General features: G+C 37.9%; 2 protein-coding genes across 9 annotated transcripts in view; both read right to left on the reverse strand.

Moving 5' to 3' along the window:
- Positions 1-1,299: 1,299 nt before the first annotated feature.
- On the reverse strand, positions 1,300-4,326 carry pla2g12b (phospholipase A2, group XIIB). The gene is made up of 4 exons (XM_077582015.1): positions 3,754-4,326; positions 3,596-3,672; positions 3,309-3,474; positions 1,300-1,958 (listed from the first exon to the last, which is right to left on the reverse strand). The coding sequence occupies exons 1-4, from the start codon at positions 4,160-4,162 to the stop codon at positions 1,840-1,842; spliced, it is 771 nt and encodes a 256-aa protein (XP_077438141.1). The 5' UTR covers positions 4,163-4,326; the 3' UTR covers positions 1,300-1,839.
- An 8,070-nt stretch (positions 4,327-12,396) lies between these two features.
- The window catches only part of pde10a (phosphodiesterase 10A), a 60,448-nt gene continuing 46,232 nt past the window's right edge, over positions 12,397-26,612 (reverse strand). For 6 of the 8 annotated variants that reach the window (XM_077582722.1, XM_077582723.1, XM_077582721.1 and 3 more), the window contains 17 exons: positions 26,415-26,555; positions 25,978-26,133; positions 24,789-24,839; positions 24,262-24,320; positions 24,078-24,129; positions 22,656-22,798; positions 22,450-22,542; positions 22,166-22,352; positions 21,023-21,165; positions 20,526-20,609; positions 20,288-20,438; positions 20,052-20,207; positions 18,186-18,358; positions 17,708-17,819; positions 17,403-17,483; positions 16,419-16,507; positions 12,397-14,498 (listed from right to left, as the gene is read on the reverse strand). In XM_077582722.1, the coding sequence (XP_077438848.1) occupies positions 14,399-14,498; positions 16,419-16,507; positions 17,403-17,483; positions 17,708-17,819; positions 18,186-18,358; positions 20,052-20,207; positions 20,288-20,438; positions 20,526-20,609; positions 21,023-21,165; positions 22,166-22,352; positions 22,450-22,542; positions 22,656-22,798; positions 24,078-24,129; positions 24,262-24,320; positions 24,789-24,839; positions 25,978-26,133; positions 26,415-26,555 (1,971 nt within the window). In that variant the 3' untranslated portion in view covers positions 12,397-14,398. Of the gene's footprint in view, positions 14,499-16,418; positions 16,508-17,402; positions 17,484-17,707; positions 17,820-18,185; positions 18,359-20,050; positions 20,208-20,287; positions 20,439-20,525; positions 20,610-21,022; positions 21,166-22,165; positions 22,353-22,449; positions 22,543-22,655; positions 22,799-24,077; positions 24,130-24,261; positions 24,321-24,788; positions 24,840-25,977; positions 26,134-26,414; positions 26,556-26,612 lie in introns of all 8 variants that reach the window. The other 2 variants (XM_077582726.1, XM_077582725.1) reach the window with 2 other exon arrangements.

Raw genomic sequence — 26,612 nt, forward strand, 5'->3', positions numbered from 1 at the left:
ACTAGTAAAATATTATTGAATTGATTAAAAACATTGTGAGCTTTGGAAGCTTTTAGAAGCCGGTCCTTTCCTGTCCGTGGCCTCCACTGGCCACCATGTAGCCACGCCCCTGCTCGTCATAGGTTTGCTTAAAGAGAAAGTCAACCCAAAGATTTTTTTTGCAATAAAATCTTGTATGCACTAGCCGCAGGGGTGGCCAAGTTCGGTCCTCGAGAGCCACTATCCAGCCTGTTTTCCATGTCTCCCTCCTTCAGCGCAGCTGAATCTAATGATCAGCTCATCAGCAAGCTTTGCAGAAGCCTGATAACGATCCCGATCATGAATCAGGTGTGTTAGTGGGGAGAAACATGGAAAACAGGCTGGATAGTGGCTCTCGAGGACCGAACTTGGCCACCCCTGCGTGACTAGCGTAAACACAGAATTCTGATGAGTATTTTGTTTGTGGAATTTAAATGAAGCAGCAAAATCCACCCGTTTTTATCCATCTCATGGGGCGGCCATGTTGCCACTTGCTGTTGACTGAAAATGACATCACAGTGCCTAAGGGCCAATCACGGCTCACGTGTTTTCTGAGTTTGGTCTAAGCCTGTGATTGGTCTTTGCCCGAGCCCTGTGCAACTGGGCCCTCAAAAAACTCTATCGGTCTATTTCTAGCTGAAATACTACATAGCTTTGACTTGAACATAAAAACTGAAAATACTTGAATTTAAGGTAAACAAATAAATAAATAAATACAATCCGCAAATATGTAGGCGAACGCTATATAGAAGCTGACAATGTATTAAATATATGATTGTTTTGATTAGTAGTCAGTCTGCCTATGCGTAATGTGTAGCGGGTGGGACTTTTGGGCAACCTTTCAAACACCAACTGCAGTGTTGCAGCACCACGAGTGGAACGCAGCTTGGCGTTGTATAAAATATAGCTGCTGACATCAGCATTGTGCACTGTGCTGCGTTCGCTTCCTCTTCCTCGCCCAATTCATCGTCGGTTAGGAGGTCAAACATTTAAATACATGACACAGTTATTATGCCATCCCGCTTACACATGCATGGTTTATGGTTTCCATGTCATACTGTGATGATCTGAAGCAAAGATGGAAAGTGGATTCAACTCAGCACGTGTGCCCTTTTGCTGACTTCGCAATTTGCAGACATTATAGTAAGTGACATTTACTGTATATGAAGACATCAGTGTGGTCACGGTGCCTCGACTGTAACAACTGCAACATGAAGACATTTGGAACAAGTACTGTACTATGTCAAATAATGCTTTTTGTATTGTTCAGGAATGTCTGAGTGGCTTTCATCAACGTCGTTTTATTTCACGCCATCGCTGAGCATTCATAATAATAGAAACGACTCATGCATTAACTGTACATTTAAAGGTAACAAACATTAGGTAATGACTTGCTGATAATAAGATGCATTTCTACAGCTGTATCAAAAATTAAATTATGAGATTAATATATTAATTTTTGCAGGGTTTCTAGATGAAATTACGGTATACTGCAATGAACCTAATGCTGCGTTCGGTGAGCGTAAATGAGAAGTAGTTCCTCTTACATTCAGAAATAGCAAATAACTTACACTGACTCACTTCCTGAGCACAATTAGCTTGCTAAGTGTTTCATATCAACAAAACACTTCCTTTGTTTGGAGTCTTAAAGAAATGAATGTTAATGGAGTTATGCAGGCCAAAGAATTGGCATGTTTCAGCATGGATTATGTGTTGTAATGTCCAAATAATGAATGGCATTGAAGTTCATTATTTGGGCAATATGTGCAAAACGGTCTTCTTTTTTTTTCTCCATACAAAAGTTGTCCATGGTGTCCAGTGTCACAGTTCGTCCCTCTCTTCTCCATCGCACACACATGCTGCCCTCTGGCTGTTCATGTAGGGCCGGCATCCAAGTGTCCACACTGTGTTGTACAAGGCGTCTGCCATCGACTCACAGGCTAACAGGCGGCGGGAAAGCAACAAGCAGCATTTTATTAGAACACAGTAGACATTAAATACACATATAAAATCGAATGAAGTCCTACACGTCTGAGGAGTATTCTTTTAATAACATGATGATTATTGTATAGTAGTGCAGAAATATAAAACCACCACATAATACTAAGAGGTGGTTGTGTTATTGTTTAGCCATGTAAATAAATGTAATTAGGTTTAGTGACCAAATATTGCTGAAACAAAATAAAACATGCCTCTAAAGCATTGCAATGGGTTTTATTTTGAATATAAAAATGCTCTTTTTATGAATCACAAAAAAATAAAATAAAAATGTTCACACACTACATTCACAATCGTCTTTGAGTGTCCAAAAAGGGCTATATAAATACGATGTATTATTATTATAAATAAAATTAAATACAATAATTTGCACAGTCATAGACGAACAATGATAACTTTAAAGTACGGATAATTGTTTACATTTATTTAAATGCTACTTTCTCTTCTATGTACAGTTTTATATATTGTACTGTATTTTTTCTGTATTTTTTATGTTATATATGGTTTTTGATAATAAAACTAAAGTAAATACATTTCATATTTAGAAATCATAATTGATAACAATAATTCACACTCTGAGTCTTACATACGGGTATGTATAATAAAATATTTCCAAAGTAGTTGTTGACTACAGATAAATGTATCCTTTCATCATCAAAGTCCTCTTTAGTCTTGAATAAAGTTTGAAACTTCAAAATTCCAAATATAACTAATAGTTTGTCTGTCAAAAAAATGCATTATTTAACCCTGGAGAACCCAAGAACCCTTTTCTTCTTTGGAAAATTATGAATTATACATTAAATGACTGCTATAAGTTCACTGAACACCAAAATATATGTGTTTTTTTTCAATTTTAACCCTTTTTTTTAACTAGCTCAGAGTTGCTAATTTATCAAAAAATATATATATAAAACACACTCCTAGGCATTCTGCAACATGATATGAAATAGATTAACAAACAAAACACAATTTTACCATCTGATGGTTTGCTGAGAAGATGGTTTTGATTTCCAGCTCAACAAAACAGCATGTTGCCAGCCATCTTGTCACCACCACTCTGGCTCATGTAAGTGCAATATTTATCCACTAGATGGCCCCATGCAGGGGTCAGAAGTGGCACTCTGGACTTTTAAAGTTAAATTTGTAAAAAAAAAAATTAAAAAAGGTATTTGTTATTTGAGTAGCAGAATTTATGGGGCCAAAGTTGACCCCGTGGGTTCTCCAGGGTTTTAATCAATGTTTGTAATGGCAGATGATTTGAGACACGCATGGGATGTGATTAAATGCCTCACCTTGTACTCTGGAAACAAATCCGAGACTCCTCTTCAGGTCCGAGCAAATGTTCTGAAGACAAGAGCGGAACTTGGTGTCGCAGTCGTACTTGTTGACGCCGCAGTTGTCGTAACAAACATCAAGCTGGTTACAGCACTCGGTCATGGCTGGGATGCCAAGATCCATCTGGCACAGGAGAAACACTTGTGTTTATGCCGGTCCATATGGCGGCTGCGTCAAGAAATAAACCAAAGTGCGCGTGTTGGCTGTTTGGTGCCACCGCCGGGCCACGGAGGGCAACATCCACCTGGAATCCCACCATGGAACTGCTGCAGCCGTTGGGCTCTTGATGCTCGTAGCCAGGACGAGGTTGCGGACGGTCGCCTAAGGCCACGTAGAAGATAACGTTCACAACTCACGCCTCACCTACGCATTGTAAGAGTGTGTGTAAAACAACATACTCACCATATCTGCAGCGGTACTGACACACGCCATCGTGGCCCCCCACCAGCTCCACCAGGGAGTCAAAGTAGCCGTGCATGGTTTGGAAACTCTTTCGAATTAACATGAGGCTCCAGCGACCGTTGTTTTTGACAAGTGGTGTGGAAATGTTCATCTGGATTGGTTGGATCTCATTGCTCTGGTTTTCTTCCTTGGGCTGTTGCGGGGCTTCCACATCTTGGCTACGTTCTGCCGGCTCTTCGACCTCTTCGACCGCTTCCGGTGTTTTGTTTGGTAATACGTCAGAGAGTTTGTTGTCATCTGGAGCCTCCACCTCCGTTTGTGCTAGTGTGGGTTGGTAGTGACCCAGTGTGGCGCACACGCCCGCAGACACACAAAGGAGCAGCAGAAGAGTAACGGTCCGGAGCAGCATGGTGGTGAGAATGTCAGATGTGTTGTCAACAGGGTGAGAGGATCTTTGCGAGTGAGCGACGACAACAACACTCGCCTCTTACTGGAAGCAAACTTTGACCTGTGATTAGGCTGCAGCAGACAGCGGGGCACTCACTCCCGAAAGGGGGCAAAAGTCAACTCTCATCAATCTATATGCGCGCCTAATCTTCTCCTTTCAAGGAGCTGATGTCATCACAAAGCTATCTCAAGGCGAAGGGGATTTCTTTGATTTATTTGGTAATAGTGAAAGATCTTCGTCTTTTACTCATACTGTACCCTCTATCATGATGATATCATGACATCCCTAGACAAAAGCCATCGTGGGGGATAAAAAACAACAACAATGCTAATAATGTTTTATAATGTTATATAATAATAATTATAATATAATATATAGATATTATTCAATACCAATGTTGCATAATAGTATGATGTAAATATTCACACTAGTATAACTACTGAAAATCATAAAACCAAATACTAAAATGTCAAAAATAACTGAGTGAAGAAAAGTTCAATTTTCATGAAAATGTAATTATGTAAGAAAAATAAACTAATTTACAGTAAGTTGTTGTGACTTTCAGTTGATCAGTCCCATGTCATCGGCATGAAAACTCCACAACGCTACAAGTGTATTTAATTACAGCAATCATATAAAATGCTTCAATATATAAGTCATTCATTTTAATTTGATAATAATAATAATAATCATCTATTTTTTTAACCACTTGTCCTCACAAGGGTCGCGGGGGCGCTGGAGCCTATCCCAGCTGGCTTCGGGCAGTAGGCGGGGTACACCCTGAACTGGTTGCCATCCAATCATAATAATAATTATCCCATAAAAATCCCATAATAATAATAATAATTATTATTATTATTACAACAACAACGTAATTCATATGGCACATGTTTGTCTTTTATTATTTTAGACTGATGTTGATGGTCTACTAGCTTGTGTCCCTTAAAGTGAAAATAAAATTCTATATTTGTTACCTCACAGAAAAGATGTTTATGTTTGTTTATGCTTAAGGTTTTAGTTCTTTATCCATGTACCTTGCTTTTAATACATTCTCCTTACTTGTTACTGTTTAGTTACTTCACTCAGTCACACGCACAGGAATTCCAATGTACTTGTTTTTGTCTTTTTAACCTGGTATTTTACATGTAGCCTATAAATTGCAATAAAACATACACTCTAAAAAATAACCCAACTAGGGTAAGAAATGGACCGATCCTCTACTTGGGTCAATTTGACCCAACTTTGAGTCACAAAATTGGTCTTTTAGTGTAAAATAAATATTAATAAATACTCATAAATATTGCTCAGATCTTTTACTTGGGTCAAAAATATGGGTCCCAGAAAGTTGGGTCAAATTGACCAATAAATTGGATAGGCCCATTTTTGATCCATAACTGGGTTAATTTTTACCCAACTGTTTTTTTTATATCTATTCTAATCTATTCTATTTTGAGCTGTAGGCCTACTGTAAATTGTGGCATCCAGGGAAAATAAATTTTCTGAGTGTTGGCGTAGCTAACTAGCTAGCTAACTGCATGCTGCTGTGGTAGAAGTGATGATAACCACCGATGTGAGCAAAAGCACTCAAGTCCTTATCATATCTAAAGAGGGTGTTGAGGGAAAACAGAAATGATAAATAACTGTTATCGCTATACACTCCAGAATTCGATATTGTGTAGTTCCTTTTTTTCAGTTTTCAGCAATTATCTTAAAACATCTATGCAATGTAATTAGAAACAAATTACAGTAATTCAATCCCTGAATGAATTTGACAGATTAGTAGCTATGCAATTGACCTGCCAAAACCAAATTAGTGTTGGGTTACCAGGGCTCCAGGTCACTTGTCTACGATGCAGGTTGGCGTGGGTTCGCTTCCCCGCCTGGGAGACCATGTTTAAATGTGTGCGTGTTTGTGTGAGTGAGTGCGAAAAAAAAAAATGTTGGATTACCAAATAGTTCTTCTTCAGACTGCTAAATAGTTGACTGCTCAACATCACATGATGGCTGCAGCTAAACAGTCCGCGTTAGAGCTCAGTTGCTTCAAAACAAAATCAGCAATTACTCATCTTTGAAGCAATTTCGGGCAGTTAGAATATTAATCTTTATTAGGAATTATGTCACTGCTGTGCTGGTTGAGAAATGTGTGAATACCGGTACTTCAAAAATATTAATTTCAAGTCAATGCCGCCCTCTAGTGTTGAAAGAGAAAGGTGCTCTGATGTCATAAATGGTAATAGACTGCTTTTTATATAGCACTTTGTCTACATCAATTTATATTTGTTTCCTCGCCTTTATTGTCACTGTTTTAAGGTTTTAAAGTATTTTGTTATTTTTTAAACACGTTTGTATAAAATATTTAAAAACTAATAGATTTGCTCAAAGAGGAATAAACTGCATGACTGTTTATCTCAACTATTTTAACATGTACCCACAATACGAGGACAGATAAATATTTTAAATAAATCCATTCACCCAACCCCCCAACCCCATTACAGGTGAGCATCATATATGTCACAACTACAAGGCACTTTATACACAACACCATGAGAACAGGGACAAGGAGCAAAAAGTCACAACTCCCTTTTTAACTGTTCTATTGTGTTTAAGACATTTCATGTTATTGTTTTACTGGCTTGCTCGTGTTCTCCCTTTTCAGCACTGCCTTGATATTGTTTTCCAGATAATTCAGGTTGAGTCAAGATAAATTACAAGTAGCTGTTGTTATCGTCGAAGCTGAAATGGAAGTGATGGCAAGGAGACTAAAAGTTCGAACTCCTTTTTTCAGACAATATGTCTAAAACTCATTCACTGCCATCGACGGCTATAGACGTCAAAAATTCATTCGAACTATTTCTATTAGTTTAACATTTTCCCCACTTTTGTTAACAAGCGTATGAATACCTAGATTTTTTTTTATTGCATTAGAACAGATGTAAAATTTGTGATTAATCGTGAGTTAACTAGGGCAGTCTTGCGATTAATTACGATTAAAAATTGTAATCGTCTGCCGCCCCTAATTTTTAATAATCTTTTATTTAAAAAAAGAAGAAGAAAAGATTATTAAAAAAATAAAAATAAAGAAAAGATTATTCAAAATTAGGGGCATCGGGTGATTAAAATTTGTCATCGTAATTAATCGCATGACTTCACTAGTACTTTTATATATGTTCTAAATGTACAAAAAAAAATATCTAATAGATAGAACTAATAGAAATAGTTTAAATACATTTTTGACGTCTATTGCTGTCAATGGCAGTGAATGAGTTGATTTTGAAGCAATCAAAGGTCATTATCTCACTCTAGAAGCAAACGGACAAAATGCGGTCATTTGTAAGACAGATCAGTTTCGACAAGCACTTTAGTTGCATGCAATAATTGTCAAGCATTCGGGCCTGTCGTAAAAGCTTCCACTTCCGTCGCTGGTCTTCTAACAGGCCATCAAACAGCTCGATTACATTTTGATGACCAAAATATTGTGAAATCTGAGAATAAGACCATAAAGCAACAGTTTGTGACAGTCAGTAACAACCTCCACAGGGCAGGGGTGAAGGTATCACAACAAGATATTGTTTGCAGAAGACTTAATGGACAATACTGTGACGGCGCCAGAAGATTCAAACCACTCATTACCAAGAAGAATCAAAAGGCCAGGTTGGAATTGCTAAAAAAAAAAAGAAAAAAAAGTACAGATGTTTGTCTATAAAAATCGGTTTTATGGTCCTTTACCGAAGTAATGAAAAGGCCGAAGCTCCGAAAAAGAAAGGATTTTCTCATGATTCAACGCATGCATGCTCATCAGTGAAACAGTCTCGACATGGCTTGGGCTGGGATGGCCTGATGAATTATAAATGATGTCATGCATTAGAGCAGCAGAAAAACAAACTCAGAAGTCTGCAAAAAACAACAACCAACAATGAATTGAAATTTGGTTGAATTTAAAGAAAGATGCAATCAAACTGATTGCGAGATCGTTCGCAATAAAATACCACGTCACTCTCCAGACTTAAACTAAAAAAAAAAAAAAGCATTTGTATGTATGGATGGATGGGTATAGCCTCATTTAATGAAGTCAAAGCAGCCTTTATGCTATTCCTGATGCTTCTATAAAAGCCCCATATGTTCATGTTAACTGAAAATGTTTAGATTCCCTGAATTCAATCAAAGCGCTAAACTTTTCAAATGATTTCCAATTGAACTCTCATATGAGAACATGTTGCACAGTACGTGGTGGTACACTGGACTCTCTTTATTCCTGTTGCAGTGACAAAGTGATGGTTTGTTCACAGCACACCACAGACATATGATTTCAAGTTAGCATGTGCAATAAATAGCCCCAAAGGATAACTGACTTAAATGTGGTTTGACATGCAGTATAGAGCGGTGGAGTGTCTCAACAACTACGCTTTATGTTTCGCTCCTCCGGGCCTGTTTTAAATAGAATATTCTTTTCTTTTTTTTCCTTCAAAAAAACAAGAAAATTGAGTGTGTGTTCTTTTGTTTGACTCTCATTTATTAAGGTGTCTCCTGAAGCCCTCTATAGAACCAAGAAGCCATAATTGGCAACCCGTTCTCTCGTCAAAATGGCCACCACACCTCATTATAAGGTACCAGCAGTAGAAGCATTTGATTTCTTACAGCCTATCAGTCAAAAACGATGTGCTTTTCTGGGATAATAAAAAAAAAAAAAAAAGTTTTTTAATTTTTTTTATTTGTTGTTTTCGTACTACGGAGCCCCTAAGGTGACATGGTAGGGAGAGAAAAATTAAACGGGGAATGCAAAGTTTTTTTCTCTCTATCATGTCACCTTAGATCTACTGATACTACTTGGAAAAAAAAAGTCCTGTTTTTCTGACAATTTTTTTGGGGGGGAGCTTAGTTTTTTTGAGTATTTTCCCCAGTTTTTTAATGTAATTTTTTTCTGTTTAAAAAAATCCTGTTTTTCTGAATAACTTTTTTCAGTTTTTCAGAGTAATTTTTCCCTGTTTTATAAAAAAAATATTTTTCTGTTTTTCTGAATATTTTTTGTCAGTTTTTCTGAATATTTTTTTAAAGGGTTTAACCTCAGAGATTAGAGAACAAACCACAATACAGTATACACATTCATTCCTTTATTGAGAGCCAGTAAGTAAACATGACCATCTTATTGCATATGGAGGTATGCAAGTTAGCAAGTCTGCAACAAGTCACTTGGAGTTCAGAGGTTAAAAAAAACAAAAAAACACCAGCTGTTTTTCGGAATAATTTTTCTTCTAGTCTTTTTGAAAACATTTTTTTCAGTTTTTTTGATAGCCGCCTCCCCCCCCCTCCCCGTTTTTCTGAGTAATTTTTCCTCCTGTTTTTCTGAATACATTTTTTTGCCTGTTTTTCTGAATATTTTTTGACAGAAAAAAAAAAAAATCAGTAAAACAGAAAAAAATATTCAGGAAAAACAGACAATAAAAACAAAAACAAAGCTCCCACCCAAAATTTGTCAGAAAAACAGGAGTTGTTTTTTTTTCTTCTCCAAGTGAATGCAATACGCTTCTGTACTACAGGATCTCAGTAAGCATTGGTCATAAGATTTCCAAATCAACCTAATTAGAAGTAAATTCATCAAAGATCATTCTACATTATTAAGCAAGTCACAGTTTTTGGATTTGCGTAATCGGAGGGGGGATGTTTTGTCTCGTAAGAAAAAACAACAACAAAAAAACACGGAATTTTCCAATGCCTTGCAAAAGGTATGACAACAGTAAGCATTTCAAGACAATCATCTTAGCAACAAATGAACGTGAGTTTGCACAGTTGGATGCTGGACCTGAAGAGCGAACTAGCTGAGTGCTAGCAAGGAGTCAGGACTGGACGGGGATGGATTTAAGATGGGACCGCTGGCTAGGGTTAGTAACAGGACACTGGAGAATGATTAAAGTAAGTTATTTTAAACTAAAAAGTGAAGGCTACACTTCAATACTGTATCTGAATAAGATAAGGGAATATGGCTTTGTAAAACGTTTGATGAAGATAACGCGCTATATAAGTGCACTATAGCCTAGTTAGCATTTAACATTTTGATCAAATTAGATTTTTCATGTGCAGGGTAAGTGGCTCGGAAATTGGATGGATGGATCCTGGATGGACTATGACTTTTTTTCTTTGAAAAATGCAAAATGTGAATTGCTTTGAATGTCATTCAACGTCCACAAGGAAGATGTTGACTGTGGAGTGATCATTTGTGCTGTTTTTTTTTTTGTTTTTTGTGTGTAAAGCATTTTGTGCTGTTTCTTTACATGATAAGGTGCTATATAAATAAAGTTGACTTGACTTGACTTGGAATATTGGGGAACAAGATGGTAGATTAATTCCTCGTGCATAAAGTTGCATAACTTCTGCAAAATATGTAGTTTCAAAATTGCTGCAGAAGCTAGAAATGAAGCTTTAGCTATAAACAATCTGATCATCCGCTGACCTCAATCCTACTGAGAGTCTATGACGCATCGTTCAATATTTATAATACAAGGGCACCATGACTTATGAGTACATAACTTTACGAGTTTTTCCAAGTTACAAGGTGTTGCTTGGTTGATTGTTATGAGCTGTTATCAGAAAACGTCAAGTATGCCACCACTCGAGTTAAGTGAAAATAAAAATATATATAATAAGGAAGATGTATACCTTCACATGTGGGTAAGGAGAGCCATAGTTGATGATACACTTTCAACCATTTATAAAAGGATATAAACAGTCAAAAGGAGCTGCTCTCAGCCACCACCCGAGCACAGGCACTCACTTGCAGGCTAACTAGCCAAACCGATTCCGCCTTCTGATATCGGCCCCTGAAAGGCACACATTAATACAACAAACGTTATTTATACTGGCAGTTTATGCCTTTACATAATTTTTTTTTATAATCCTTTTATTAGGTGTTTAATACAGTGCTATTTATTATTATTATTAGGATTTTATTCATTTATTAAAAATTGCATACGATCTTGGTATCAGGAGTTTATCCCAACAATAATATAATATAATATAATATAATATAATATAATATAATATAATATAATATAATATAAAATAATATAATATAATATAATATAATATAATATAATATAATATAATATACTGCGATTGGCTGGCAACCAGTTAAGGGTGTACCCCGCCTACTGCCCAAAGCCAGCTGGGATAAGCTCCAGCGGCCCCGCGACCCTTGTGAGGAAAAGCGGTTAAGAAAATGGATGGATGGATAATATAATGTAATATAATAACTTTCCGCATGTGTCATGTCACTTAGGAATAAGCACCGATTGAGTCGTAGTCCACCCCTGACCCCGTTGTCTGGCACACCAGGACTGCTGTTGTGCCACTTTCGCCTGCCCAACACGCCAGGGGCTCGCCGTCCCATCTGACACATGTGACGGCACATGCAAAAAAAAAATAAAAAAAGAAGAAAGAAAAGAAGAAAAAAAAACAGCCGGTGGGTACAGTGGAAATGGAACAAGCTTAATTTCCCTCAGGATGCATCCAAATACAGATGAGCCTTCACACACATCATCAAAGACGTTAGTGAACGCAGCCAGGCGGTCTCTGTTGGACCTGCTTGCTCTGCTCTGACACTTTCTTCAGATCCTGACGACGACACGCATGGCGCAATATTTAATCAGCATTACAATGGTGTGAAAGTGATTACAATTATAGGCCAAGGTGCAAGGGTGATGTTTTTTCCCCAATACAAATTATATATACAGTATATACTGTATATCGCGATATTACATGCAGCCAAATCTATTTTTAAAGATTGATTTTTGATGGAAATTGGTTACATTAATTAACAAAATGGTTAGGGTTCACACTTTAAGCATGGAAGAATGTTATATTATTGAACATTAAGCCTTCAAATTGTATTTGTTTATTAAATACGGTGGGCCACAGTTTATAAACCTGAAGTACATTTCCATACAAATCTTACAGTGTACATGTACAAGTTTATTTATTGATTAGTATTTTCTAAATTTGAGTAAAGAAAAAAAATCACAATAATTGATTTATAGATTTGTATCGGGATTAATCAGTATTGAATTGTGACCTACTAGGCAATTCACACCCCTAATATATATATATATATATATATATATATACAACAATAAATATTTGGTCTGTGAGTACTAAACTTTGCACCTGATAAACATGATGACACACACAAAAGATCCGACACAATGTTGTGTTTTCAGGTATTTAATAAAAGTCATTTTGGCTACTGCTCTTATGTTTACATTTGAAACATTCCTCAATTATTCTGGGTAACAGTAACATGTATGAACCATTTTGTTTGTCTCAAACAAAAAAGGCCAACATTATTTTTCTTGTATAAAAAATATAAGTTAATTTAAATGTAATTCTAATTGAGAAAATAATAGGTATAATAGCAATAATATTAATCATCATCATCATCATCATCACCAACAATAATGATAAAGATATGCTAAACATAGTGCAGATAACGATATAACTGGTGCTGAAAAGTAGAAGGAACAGTGCAGTGTTGTGGACTTCACCGTGTTCTCAACCGTGTGGGGTGAAAGTTAATAGACTCTCATACTCTTGCACACACACACACACACACACACGCGCACGCACGCTACAAAAGTGCATGACTGCCATTCAGTTTAGCACCATTAGAGCAAATATCGATTCTAGATTGTACACAGTACACACCTGTTACTGTACTTTATATGCAAATCATATATCAACTTGAGTTGAAGTGCATGCTGATTGTTGCTCTTGGTTGGAACTTACTGGAAGCCATTTTGAACAGTAAGACAGAACACACCGATGCACATGCCACATTCAGGCAATCAACAGAACACTCAAAAGTCTACACATCCAAGTTCAATTGCCAGGGTGTGCACATTTATGCAACCATTTGATCTCAGTTACATTTTTATTCCCCGGTACATTTTGACCCCCATAGGTCACATTAATAGAAAGTTTTGAATGACTTCTCTTAAGCTTGGCGCTCAAAAGGGGTGTGTAGACTTTTTATACATCCACTGTAAATGAACAGAGTGTACATTCACACTGTTGGGGCCACTTAGCATTTGTGAATCCAATTTTTTAGAGGGACCACGTCCACTGGAATGAGCGCTCAGAACAGACCGAGAAAACGTCCTCAGGAAGATCTGGGAAAATCATTTGCAGGAGAACGAGCGGACGGCCAAGCTTTAAACACACCTGCAAAGAAGTCAAGCAACAATCTTGCGCAACAATCCCAGAGTTACATGCAGCTTATCAGATTTGACACTGACGACACGGAGTAGTGCTCAAGTCTCGTTTCCACCAATCGCCTCTTATCATTTATGTGTGGAAATCCCATATGAAATGTTTACAAGCCGTCTTAAAACATATGTGACTGCTTGCAGAAGTGCTCGTGACGGCCTGGGAGGGGGGGCAGTGCGGCGACGGGGGTCAACTTCATGGCCATACAGTAAGTTCATCCTCTTTGACTTGTACGATATAGCGTGCGGGATTTCTGCCATCTCTCTTTAAACAGGTTGTGTGTCTTTATTCAAGTACTGCAAAGGATTTTTGCTCAAAAGTAAGAAAGAAAAACATTCTGACGTCCCCCCCACCCCACCCCGCCCCACCCCGTCTATAAGGTGGCATTATTACACCATGCATGTTCAATGTACTACACATTCCTTCTGTCTCTGAATACCTTGCTGAAGTAGTAGTGACTCATTTGCCACAGAAGGCAAACAGTACCATTATAAAAGGATTCGAACCCACACAACAAGGTTTCACATCACCTTCCTGCGAAAGGTTCAGTGTAAGGCCTCTCAAATGCAAGACCGCAAAGAATCAACTCAAATAATAACAACAATAATAATAGTAACAATAATAATAAAAACATAACAAATAACATAAACCAAGCCAAATAAACAACCAAAATGGCATAAATCCATTTGAACAAATAAATTCCCAAACGGAGTGGATGAAGGGTGATGGGTTTTAGTCCCTCCCCGTTAGCTGTCAGTCAGTCTCTGGGATCGGTAAAACCATCAGCATTGACACCTCCGTCACCCATTGAGGTAACTTGTGTTTTTTGTTAAATCAAGGCGCCTTTTTGCTGATCCAGCACCCCCATAAAAAAAAAAAAAAGCTTCATGACTGTGGCAAGGTTCAGGTTGAACTTGTTTTGACAAGCAGTCAACCCTTTGGTAGTCAGTTGTCCACCTTGACAGGTCCTGAATCAGGAGGCCGGACGGGAACAACGTCCTCCGCCTCGCCGTGCGCGATCTTCTCCCATTGGCTCAAGTTCTCCCTGCAACACACACGGCACAGGTTTTACAGTCACGCTCGATCCAAGATGACTTTGGGATAGTACGCAACCGTTCACACTCACATCTACGGGCAACTTAGCCTATAATGAACGGAAAATGCATGTTTTAGGAATATGGTACCCGCAGAAAACCCCCTTTCCGAGAAAGTGCGGTGAGGTGTGTAGCTCCCAAAAGGTCGGTACTAACAATGTCTGCAAACAGAAAACTAGCATAGCAAAAAGCGTAGCAGAAATTAAAAAGCATACCATTTAAGTTATATTTCATGTTGTTGTTTTTTGTGTTTTTTTTAGTTTTCAAAGCTTGTAAGTATTCCATCTTAATGTTTCTTTTGCATGTATACACATTTAATACACTTTTATCTATCCATCCATCCCTCCCTTCCTCCCTGCCTCCCTCCATCCATCCATCCCTCCCTCTCTCTCTCTCTCTATCTATCTATCTATCTATCTATCTATCTATCTATCTATCTATCTATCTATCCATCCATCCCTCCCTCCATCCATCCATCTATCCATCCATCCATCATCTATCCATCTATCCATCCATCCTTCCCTCCCTACTATCCTCCCTCCCTCCCTCTCTCTCTCTATCCATCCACCCCTCCCCTCCTCCCTGCCTCCCTCCATCCATCCATCCATCCATCCATCCCTCTCTCTCTGCATCTATCCATCCATCCATCCCTCCCTCCTTTCCTGCCTCCCTCCATCCATCTATCCATCCATCCATCCATCCCTCCCTCCCTACTATCCTCCCTCCCTCCCTCTCTCTCTCTCTCTCTATCCATCCATCTATCCATCCATCCCTCCCTTCCTCCCTCCCTCCATCCATCCCTCTCTCTCTCTCTATCTATCCATCTATCCATCATCCATCCCTCCCTCCTTTCCTGCCTCCCTCCATCCATCTATCCATCCATCCATCCATCCATCCATCCATCCATCCATCCATCTATCTATCTATCTATCTATCTATCTATCTATCTATCTATCTATCTATCTACCTTATTATTTATTTACTAATTTATTATTTTTTGTTTATTCATTTTAAAGAAACTGCATAGTATTCCATCTTAATGTTCTATTTGCATGCATAAATTTATTCCACTTTTATTTATTTATTTACATATTTTTTATTTATTTATTTTAAGAAAACAGCATAGCAGGAATTAAGTTTTGTTTTTAAAACTTGTTAAGAATTTCATCTTAATGTTTTATTTGCATGCATACACATTTATCCATCCATCCATCCATCCATCCAATTTCTTAACCGTTTGTCCCCACAAGGGTCGCGGGGGTGCTGGAGCCTATCCCAGCTGGCTTCGGGCAGTAGGCGGTGTACACCTTGAACTGGTTGCCAGGCAATCGCAGGGCACACACTCACAATCACACTCACACCCATGGACAATTTGGAGTGTTCAATTAGATTGCTGTGCATGTCTTTGGAATGTGGGAGGAAACCGGAGAAAACCCACGCAAGCACGGGGAGAACATGCAAACTCCACCCAGGAAGGCCAAAGCCCGGACTCGATCTCACATCCTCGGCACTGGAAGGCAGACGTGCTAACCAGTCAGACACCATGCCGCCGCATACACATTTATTTCACTTTTATGTATTTATTTATTTATTTTAATATTACAGGCACCCTATAACTCAAAAACTTGACATGATAGAGAAAAACTGAGATCACTTTTCGCACCCAAAAAATATATAAAAATAGCTGTAACTCGGCAAAAATTGTGTTCACCAGTAATATAATAATATTATTTGAAAAGTGACAATTATTTTACGTTATATTATTTTATTAGCCTCTATGTTTGGCTGTGATAACAATAAAGCTAATTGAAATGCAAAGCAAAAACAATCCGACAAATCTCTTTAGAGGGAGTGTAATACAGGTTCCTTACTTGCACGCTTTTAGAAGTGGACTGGATGGAGGGAAAAGATCTTCTAGTGTCGTATAACATGGAATTGCTACAGCATTGTAGAATCCCACCTAAAAATGGAGCATAATTAGAAGGCATTCAAACGAATCAAACTCCAGGAACAACAACATGACTACATGTGATTTATTCATCACTGCAAAAAAAAACATGTTATATGTTCATATGCTACTTTAAAGGTTTAGCAACAAATAAAGGCATCTTTGTAACCATACTAAAGATTGATCTAATCAGTCTAACACAGTTACTATTCATCACTTCTACGGGTGGTTTGTTCATTTCAACAATTTTTCAATTGATGATACAGTAACAAGAAATGCATGGTCATAGATGACCACAATATATCCTAAGGGAAAGCTTGTAGATTTCTCGTGCATTCCAATACAAAAGTGAATACAAGTTGTGGTAAATCATTTTGTGTTTATTTATTTTTAGACCAATAGACCCAGTAACCTTGGTTAGGGCAAATGTTGATATATCAAGTACTGTTATACACACACTAAATGCCAACGTGCAGTATTTGAAGCAAAAGTGTGATAGCAATTTTAGAATGTATATCCAATGTATGCTGGTGGGATACAATTACCCCTTGAATGTAACTGAATTTTAAATTTCCGATCAGCATACCGCTGGCATTGACCAACACCTTGTACCTCCAAAATCGCCACTTTTCAGGAGACCCGCAAAACGGCAGGTTTGTTCAATTGCATCATCAAAGAGAGTCAGCCATTTTCAATACTTTACATTGATCAATAATTTGTAAAAATAACACCCATACGCGTAGACTGACCGATATTATAGATTTTTGAGAAAATATACGAAATTTGCCAAATGATAACTTACAAGGTTTTGGCCCGACGCCGGCGAAACACAAATTAACAACATATTTATGAGGTACTGGCTATAAAACAATAACATCTTTAAAATGAGTCAAAATTGTGGTCTTACTTGGCCTTGAGGGACTTCATCCTTCTTGTCTCGATCCATCATTGAAATGGGCTGCATCCCGATCTTCTTCATCTCATCTCCCTGTGGGAAAGCAAAAAGCCAATACAGATCGCATACATTTATATAATAATAATAATAATAATAATAATAATAAATAAATACAATTAAAAAATAAAGTAAAATAAAATATAAAAAAACAAAATACAAAAATAAAATACAAAATAATAATAAAAAATATATATATATAAAAAAAAAAAAGTTTATTGAACCTCTTGAAAAAGATGCACATAATTTTGAATTTGTACCTCGGCCCAGAATTCCGCATAGATGTCGTTGGCTGTGAGTCGTGTGATCTGCCATTGCTTAGTTACAGAACACAGGTCACATGCTGTCATCATCAGACCAATCACACGGTCCCTGGAGGCGAGCAAAGCTACGTTATCGCCTTGAGTGCTGATATACTGTTCACTCGTGTTTCTCTATGTGAAACCAACTCAACTCATAAGAAAAAGATTCAAAGCCAGCAATAGAAGCTCATACACTTTTCCAAAGAGTCTCATAATTACAATTAAAAAGTAATAAGTGAATATAATGAAATGATTGCATCGTAGATCCAAACCAAGATCTTGTGACTTTTTGCATGTAACAAGGAAACTATTGTATTATAGTCAGTCAGTCAGTTATTCATTAGAAGAGATACAAAGCACTCGATTAAAAAGGTGTTCAAGCATTCTTTGAACCGAAGTCGAAAGCCTGAAGGATTCCAAGCAACTGCGGTCTCACCTGTGTGAGTGGTTGTTGAAGTCTAGATCACCAGAGGTGAAAAGATCTGACAGTTGCTGGTGGTTATTGAAGTAAAGGGCCAGGTCCGTGGCGATGATGGCCTTCCGGATGATTTCTAGCACCTGCTCGTACTCGCTGGAATTCAGGTTGGAGAAAATATTGTGCCCTTCCAGCTATGAGAAACAAAGAGATCAATAAAAAAGCAAAGGCTCCACTTATGAGGCGTTCACTTCAGCTAGACTACAAGAGATTAACAAGATTTTAACCAGCACAGGTCTGTTGACCATTTGTTCTTGTACTTTGAGAAGAAAAGTCTGTTTGTTTGAGTCTTGCTCTGATAACCCTAACCTTTGCTCAGTGTTTGTTAGTAAAGGTAGTTTGCTTTTTATTTGATTTGTTTGCCCATATATCACATCTCACTATACTATTATCTTATATTTTGCATCTATAAAAAAAATCATATGTATAATATGCACCCGTGTATAATACGACAACCCGAAATCACCCTTAAAAAGCTATTTTTTTCAGTGTTCGCGTGTATAATACGGTCCCGATTTGCTAGCATCATTGCACTGGCCAACAATTAATTTTTTTCTAAGGTGCCAAAGATATTTTAATAAATGCGAGTAATTCTGGGCTGCTGAATCTGGAAATGCCCATTTCTTGGTTATTTAAAAAGTGATCAGTAGGACAGTCAAATAGTCATTTTCAATTGTTATTGTGTCACCCCCCCCCCCCCCCCCCATAGATTGGTCCTGCAACTTGTACTGTAAAATTAGAACTCAGACCAGCAACCAGAATCCCCGTTTTTTTATCGCGTTAACTTTCTTTTGGCAGTTGTCAAAATATTTTGGTGCATTACCACTGGTGGCCAGAAGAAGGTGGTAATGCACCAAAAGTATTTGCCACTCACCAAAAAAAGGAAGAAATGGAAGAAGAAGTAGTAGTTGTAGTCATGGCAACTCTAAAATCATATAGCGAGGATTCTACTTTTGGCCACAATGTGATGCGGAAATCTAGTTACGGTACGGGATTTTAAACTAAAAAGCAAAGGTTTTCTATAGTTGAATTCAACCAAACCCAAAAAATAGATGGACGGATCTCGTTCACTGCTGTTTTTTGTTTAAAAAACAACAATTATTAGCACCCTTAGAGGGGAAGTCAACCCCCCAAAAATTCTTGACAATAATATGTTCTATGTAGCCCCACTAGTTTAAATATGTGTTGTGTTAGTGGAATATGAGTTAAGCTGCAAAATCCAGCAGTTTTTATCCATCTCCGGGGGCGGCCATTTTGCCACTTGCTGGTCGAGTAAAAATGACATCACAATTGCTCAGGTCTGAGATAACAACCAATCACAGCTTAGCTTAAGAAAACAGGTGAGCTGTGATTGGTCATTGCCTGAGCCCTGAGCAACTGTGATGTCATCTCCAGTCGGCAAAATGGCCGCCCACTAAGATGGATAAAAACTGCTGGATTTTGCAGCATAACTCATATTACACAAACGTAATATTGATCAGAATGTCATGTTTAGGCTATTGAGGTCACATATAACATATTACTGTCAAGAAATGTTTAAGGTTGACTTCGCCTTTAATTAGCGACTAAACTTGATGTCAGGATGTTGTTTTGTTGGCGTTAGTGGCAACAATTTGCGAGACGCCGCAACTACGGTGACTCATAATAATAAGAATAATAATAAAATTAATAATAATAATAATAATAATAATAATAATAATACCAATGTATTATTGTGTTTGGAAAGATTTTATTTTGAAGGTGGCTTCATGGATAGAAGTAATTAATAACTGTAATTGTACATATTTTGACTAGACATAAAGTTAGTGTTGCATAGTGGAGCTCTACCTGCAAAATGGAGACAGTCTGGGAGAAGTGATGCTGCTCCATAGTGGAGGTGGAGTAGAGAGCAGCCAGCGGGTGGTCAAACTTCTGCAGATAAGTGTTGCTGTACCCTCGATGGTCCAGATCATGACACAAGCAGGCTATCAAGAGTCCCTTCTTCTGTAAAAGAAAGAGAATTCTTGCAGCTACACAACAAAGATTCATATCTTAATTAATTCGTGACCCAATGAGCAGCGGACCTCTAGCTCTGTGAAGGTCCCAGGGGTCTTCTGTAGGATAGCAAACATACAGTGGGCGACGGTCACGGCGTGCTTCCAGTTGTGGTAGGGCACACGCCGGTAGTTCTTGCGTACGGACATGGTAAATCGACACAGCTTCTCCAGCTCAAAGCTATAGCAAGTGAGAAAAGGGACGAACAAATAGAAAATGACCGTTAAATCAGATACTGGCGCCTTAACAGCTCAGCAAAGACCTTACCTGGTCTTTCCACAGGAGCTGTGAACCATGTAGATGAAAACTGCAGGCCAGATCTCCTCAAAGGGATTTATGTCAAAGTGAAACCTGGAGGAGGAAGCCAATAAAAGATGATTTGATATGTTTCTCGATATGTTTCAAAGTGGAATGATTAAAAAAAATTTCACTTCGATGCGCTCACATCTTTTAAATAATAATAATAATAATAATAATAATAATAATAAAATATTTTTGGGTTCAAACATCCTTCATATTTAAATATTACTCCAGTAAAAGAAAAAAAATATATTTTTTATCAATTGTATCTAGTAACATCTGAAAACTAATCTGGACAAATAGAAGGTAATATATTGAAAAATACTGTAAATACATGCAGAAAAAACAACAGGCGACAACATAGAGCAGCACAGATGAAATGAGGACTGGAATCGGTTCTGCACTGTCGCACGACTAATAGATTTCTGCAGGCCACATGAGGTGAAACCCATAAGAAGACTCACGTTTCGATCTCTTTATAAATGAGAGTGGGAAGGTTGAGCTGAGTGAGTGTTTTCCATTCTTCTGAGGTGCAGATGCTGTGGTAAGACAGTTTCTCCATTGTCACTCTGTAAATGCATTCAGAGTGGCGAATTCGATGGTACATCTAAAACACACACAGGAAAGTCATAGAAAAGACTTGAAAAGACAGAAAGTATAACCAATGACAAAAATCCATCTTACAGTATATGGACAAAGGTTTGAGGCATATCTCCATTAATGAATTTAAACCCAAAAAATGTATAAATACGTTTTTAATACTTTGTCCTTCACTCCCAAAAACGTATTTATATGTTTTTTTTAATGTTTTAATGCTAGAGCATACAGAAGAGGTCGCTTAAATCAATGGCAGTTTTTTTTAAACGGCCAGCAGGTGGCAGCAGAGTATAAGAGTTCAGCCAGGGCCATGTTGTAACAAGCTCTTTTTGCCAGTGTTTTCAACAGGTTTGTGAATAATGATGAAACTTAGCTATGTTCTAATGCTAACTGCTTCGAAACGGAAACAGATACAAATATACTTTTTTTTTTCCTGATAAAAGAAGAGACTCTAATCTTTCTTTTGGTAGGGCTTTCATGTTTTTCTAGCAATAGAACAGAATAGTTTGTGGACCTTGCAAAATCAGTCAAAATCCAGTAAAACAGCCGAAAGGGAAGGGGGTAATTGCTGGGAGTGAATGCGTTTTTAACCAGTGGTTCTTCCTCCAGAATCTTAGCAACACATTTTGGATAACTCAATTTATCTTTGTGGGAACCGTTTCACTGTTCCAGCCTGCTCCATAAAAGCACAGTTGGATGAGTTTGATAGTTTGAGACCATGTGGCTAAATGAGCAAAAAGTTCCACACACTCCAAAAGTCTTCCCAGAAATGTGTTCCAGCTGACTCCATTTTATCTTCCTGCTGGCGTAATGAACAGGTGTAACGACGCTTTTTGTCCATATTGTTGAAATCAACAAGCATGTTAACTCACAGCAGCAATCAATTAAATCCTAATACAAATAAACACTCCCATATGGAAGCAACATCTCATTATGAATCTGTGCTGCGAAAGAATCTTTTATAGATGCGTACTGTTGCTGTAAATGAGCGTATTTGTTGACTGACTCACATTTGCACAGTGTAAGGCCAGGGCACAGAAGACAGCAAACATCTTGAAGTTGTTCTCATCTGTTTTAGTGAAGGCACTACCGCTTAACTTATTCACCATCTGCACCACTCCGATAACAGTACCCCTGCTCACGATGGGCATGCACAGGATGTTCCGCGTGGTGTAACCGGTTTTCAGGTCCACCTCTCTGTCGAGTAGGATCCAATCATCACAAAGTCAGTTTGATGGTGTTTTGAGGGGAGAGAAGAAGGTGAGTTGTTCATGAAATTGCTTTGGGTGTTTACCGGTTAAACCGCGGGTCTGCATAGGCATCTGGGATATTTAAGACTTCCCCTGTCCGAGCCACTTGACCAGCTATTCCTTTCTCTATAGAAAACCTGCAGTCATTTAACATGACAATTCACGATCAGACAGTCAAAGATGCACTATTCACAAATTCTCTGCAAATCAAACGTGTGGCTGAGGGTGGCAGAAAGATGATTTTACACACCTAATTTCTTTGGTTTTCCTAAAGACTGGCCTGCCTTCTTTCTCCTCACCAATATCGAACAGGTCAGAATACAGTTCTTTGTTGTTTTGATCTACCTGGAAGAGTGCACACCTGTCGGCATTCACCAGGTTTTTTGCATATATCTGAAAAGAAAGCAAAGCTAGCCATTAGAACCACTAGACACGACATCATGATGTACTATTTATTAGTATCATTTGTACACATTTTAGGATGGCAATAGTTTGCTTCCAATTCAGCTGAAAATAAAATTTACAATAAATTCTCAATATGGTTATTATTTTTAGTTCATGCTAAATCTATCACAGTAAATTCTGTCAAAAGAGTCATTTTTAGAGTCTATTTGGTCCCACTCTAATTTACACTTGGAAGAGAGTAAAATATTCAGAGTAAATTTTTGTATTTTTAGTGTGTACCAAAGAATTTACCTATCCCATGAAAAAAAAAAACTATTCAAGATTTTTCCCTGAGAAATTCTAAGTAAGGAGAGATTTACTAAATTTGAAAGTTTATTTAAAAAAAAGTTACACAAGGGTTGAGGAACAAATTAACGACCTTTAGCTTGGGAGACCGCCACTCTATCACCTGAGCTATGCCACTTCTACTCTTTGTTTATATTCAAAATGAGAGCGGAGTTACGAAGATTCCAGCTGACACGAGCGATATACTAACACACAGTAGGAGCTGCATTGCTCAGGGAGTAGATTGGCTGTCTCCCAACCTGAAGCTGTGGGTTTGTTCCTCAACACTTTTTTTTAACTCTCTTCCAATTGTAAATTTGACTCTGTTCAGAGTGGGACCAAATGAGTTTCGAGTAAAATTTACATAACAGAATTGACTGTGTATCTTGGTTGACAGTTCAACAGCTGTCAATGTCAAGTCAAGTCAAGTCTCTCACTATAGTTACTACTCATTATCCAACCTTTCATCTATTGGAAGCTGGCTGTGCCGTCAACCTGGCTTTACCGTATTGTGACATTGGATCTATGCTGCCAGAAAAACGCAGCTGGTGTTGGGTCTGACCGCCATTTCCCATGATTCTTAGATATGGAAGCAGGAAGTAGTTCTAGTTCTGGTTTGTCAAATACACACCTGCTAGCGATTTAACAGTTAAATTCCTTTTTAATTAGTTTGTCGTATGAATCACTATGAGAACTGTGTGATTGACATGCACAAGGCCGGTGAAACTCGCCGGGACTGAAGGCTCAAATCGGGACTGTCCCGTAAAACCAGGACGTCTGGTCACCTTAACTATGACTTATTTTCTTTCTTTTCTTTTTTGGAGGGGGAAGGGCGGGATTCTAGATGCAAATCAATTTGAATGTCAATTGCAGATGTCTACACGAATAAAGTTGGAGATTTTAGGTGCTTTGAGGAACATAAGTAAAAAAGAATCCCACTTACCATAATGTTTTCAAGTAGAGAATCTATTGCCACAATATTATCAAAGTATGTTCTGTCAAAAGAGAAGAAAATACTCATGACGTTTGCCAAAACATTCAAGACATGAAAGTGAGAGCACACTCTTAACTTGTTATTACGCTAATGCTAATTACAGTAAGTGTTGTCAAGACAGTATGACTCTTACTTTGACACATCTAATAGGAAATCATTGAGCTCTGTCTGTTTAGCGAGGCCTCGGCACACCTACAAGAAGAAGAAGTAGGTCAGGTCACACGAGAAGTCACACATTTCCCAAGGCACACACACACAGAATCCTGCTTGTACTCCAAACACACCAACATGTCCATCTAATGACAGTGTTTTGGAGCAAGCCCAGGAGTGCCGTGCGCTGCAGTCCTATGCAGCTCACAGAGACTCAGAGGCCCACTGCGGCCAGTTCTGCAGTGGGACGCCGCTTCTCTTAGGTGTTATGCTACGGGCTCGCATTAAAAACAGTGCCGGGGCGTAATGACGTCCTCGGAGACCTGTTTGTTGAATCTACGGCTTAGCTGATTGGACAGGGCCCGGTCACAACCCCGTTCCAGTACACAGTGGATTTCTCCATTAAAAACAGCAGAGCAGAACCAGAACAAACAATGCTGCTAACATCATAATAATCAAGTACATTGCATTTGCAACAGTGTGCACAGGTCCCTGTGGACATTTGCTCACCTGTACTTGATGAATGGCAACTGACGCCCACGCTAGGTTTGCTGTTGCAATCTGAAAAAAAAAAGAGGTAAAAGTTTACTCTCACATTTGGTGGTAACACAAAATGAATTGAAGGACACTTTTGAAAACAGCGTTGCTAATTCGTTTTCACATTTGAACAATAATGAATAAAAGTCTATTTGTTTCATGTACTTTTTACAAGAATTAGGAGGATTGTCAAAAAACAAAGTTGAATAAAATGTATTTTAAAGAAAGTTAAAATGATCTCATTTTGAATTTGAATGCTTGATTTTTTAAATTTGACCACATGGATATTTTTATCCATTTTTATATTATTTTTATTTTTGTATGCATGGGGTCAAAATTTGCTACGCTAGTATTTAGTTACATGACTGTGTGAGATTGTGAAAAGGGCATTGTCTGATGCAAATTTCCCTAAAGGGATATTCAGTTTTAATTTAGATTTAATGTAATTTAGTTCCACAAGGGAAATGTCAATTTAAATGCATTCTATGTAGCCTGCCAACCTTTTTATAATGGATTTTTGTTGGAATAGTTAACATGAACATTCATGCTAATATAGTTTTTTTCACTCCCCTTTATAAAAGTAGGCTATAGTTTTATCACAATAACAGCACTACGATATAAAAAGGTACTTTTCTAAGTACACAATGACACCGTACTTTCAAACAGTAAAACCAAGGCAAAAGTAAATTAAAAACACTACAAACCATCATTGTAGTAAATGGACTAGACTTGACGAGGGGGAGTATGAAATGCTGAACAGGTGTGTTTTGATTTTGGCCTTAAAGAGGTTTGACTTCAAAAGATAAATATGAGACAAGAGAGCAACAGTTCAGATTTTATTTCCAGTTATTACAGCTGGATCAGATGCACCACTAGGAGGACATTATTTGTAACAAAACACCACATTTTTAGGTTTTCGGAAATGAATAAATTCAGTGAGTGAAACTTAATATTTAGTTGGAAACCCTAATTAAGGAATTGACATCACTGTTCCAAAACCTTTGTTTTACAATAACTACATGAACTATTATTATGGGAATTATTTGCTTCATAGAAAGACCCGTAATGTAAAGAAAATTTAAATCTGAATCCCTCCCTTCCGAGTTGAGTTTCAGATTAGGGTGAATGCCAGTCTTGGCTAAATCTTTCAAACTGAACTGACCTCTTGGTGACTGAGATTGAACGGGTCCTTTCCCCAGTGCCGACGCAGCTCCACTATGGCGATGAGGTCCCCGATGGCAGTGAGGATGGGAAGGCACAAGACAGAATGAACACGGATCCCTGAGTCCTGCCCTGTGCCATCTGGAAAGCGCTCGTCCTGGAACACAAAAGACCATGAAGGTCATTTTTGAAAGTGGTCTTATAGTTCACTATGGTCCAGTCATAAAATAATATGAAACTTTAACCACTTGAAAATTCTGCTTAAATATTTCAATGTCGTTTTTATAGTAAACTTTGTTTGCAGTTATATTTTTATTAATACATGCTGTTGAAAAAAGATCCCAATATAATAACATAGTGCCTCATTAAAAAAAAAAAAGTATATACAGTACACTTTTCTTCCTAAATTAACACAAAATATCGACTGGCAGATATTACCCCCATGATGTCTTCTACTAAAAGTGTTTTGCGAGTCTTGGCAACATGAGCTGCAATGGTTGTCCCGAATGCGATGGGGCCAGAGGGGACAAGGCTTGGGGGACCGTCCTTGGTCCTTGTTGGGGTGAACAAACATAAACTCTGATTGGAAGCATGGGAAAGAACAGATAAAGTATGAAGAAAAATATCAAGACTACA

This window comes from Vanacampus margaritifer, chromosome 12 (genome assembly GCF_051991255.1).
Source record: "Vanacampus margaritifer isolate UIUO_Vmar chromosome 12, RoL_Vmar_1.0, whole genome shotgun sequence".
NCBI classification, from domain to species: Eukaryota; Metazoa; Chordata; class Actinopteri; order Syngnathiformes; family Syngnathidae; genus Vanacampus; species Vanacampus margaritifer.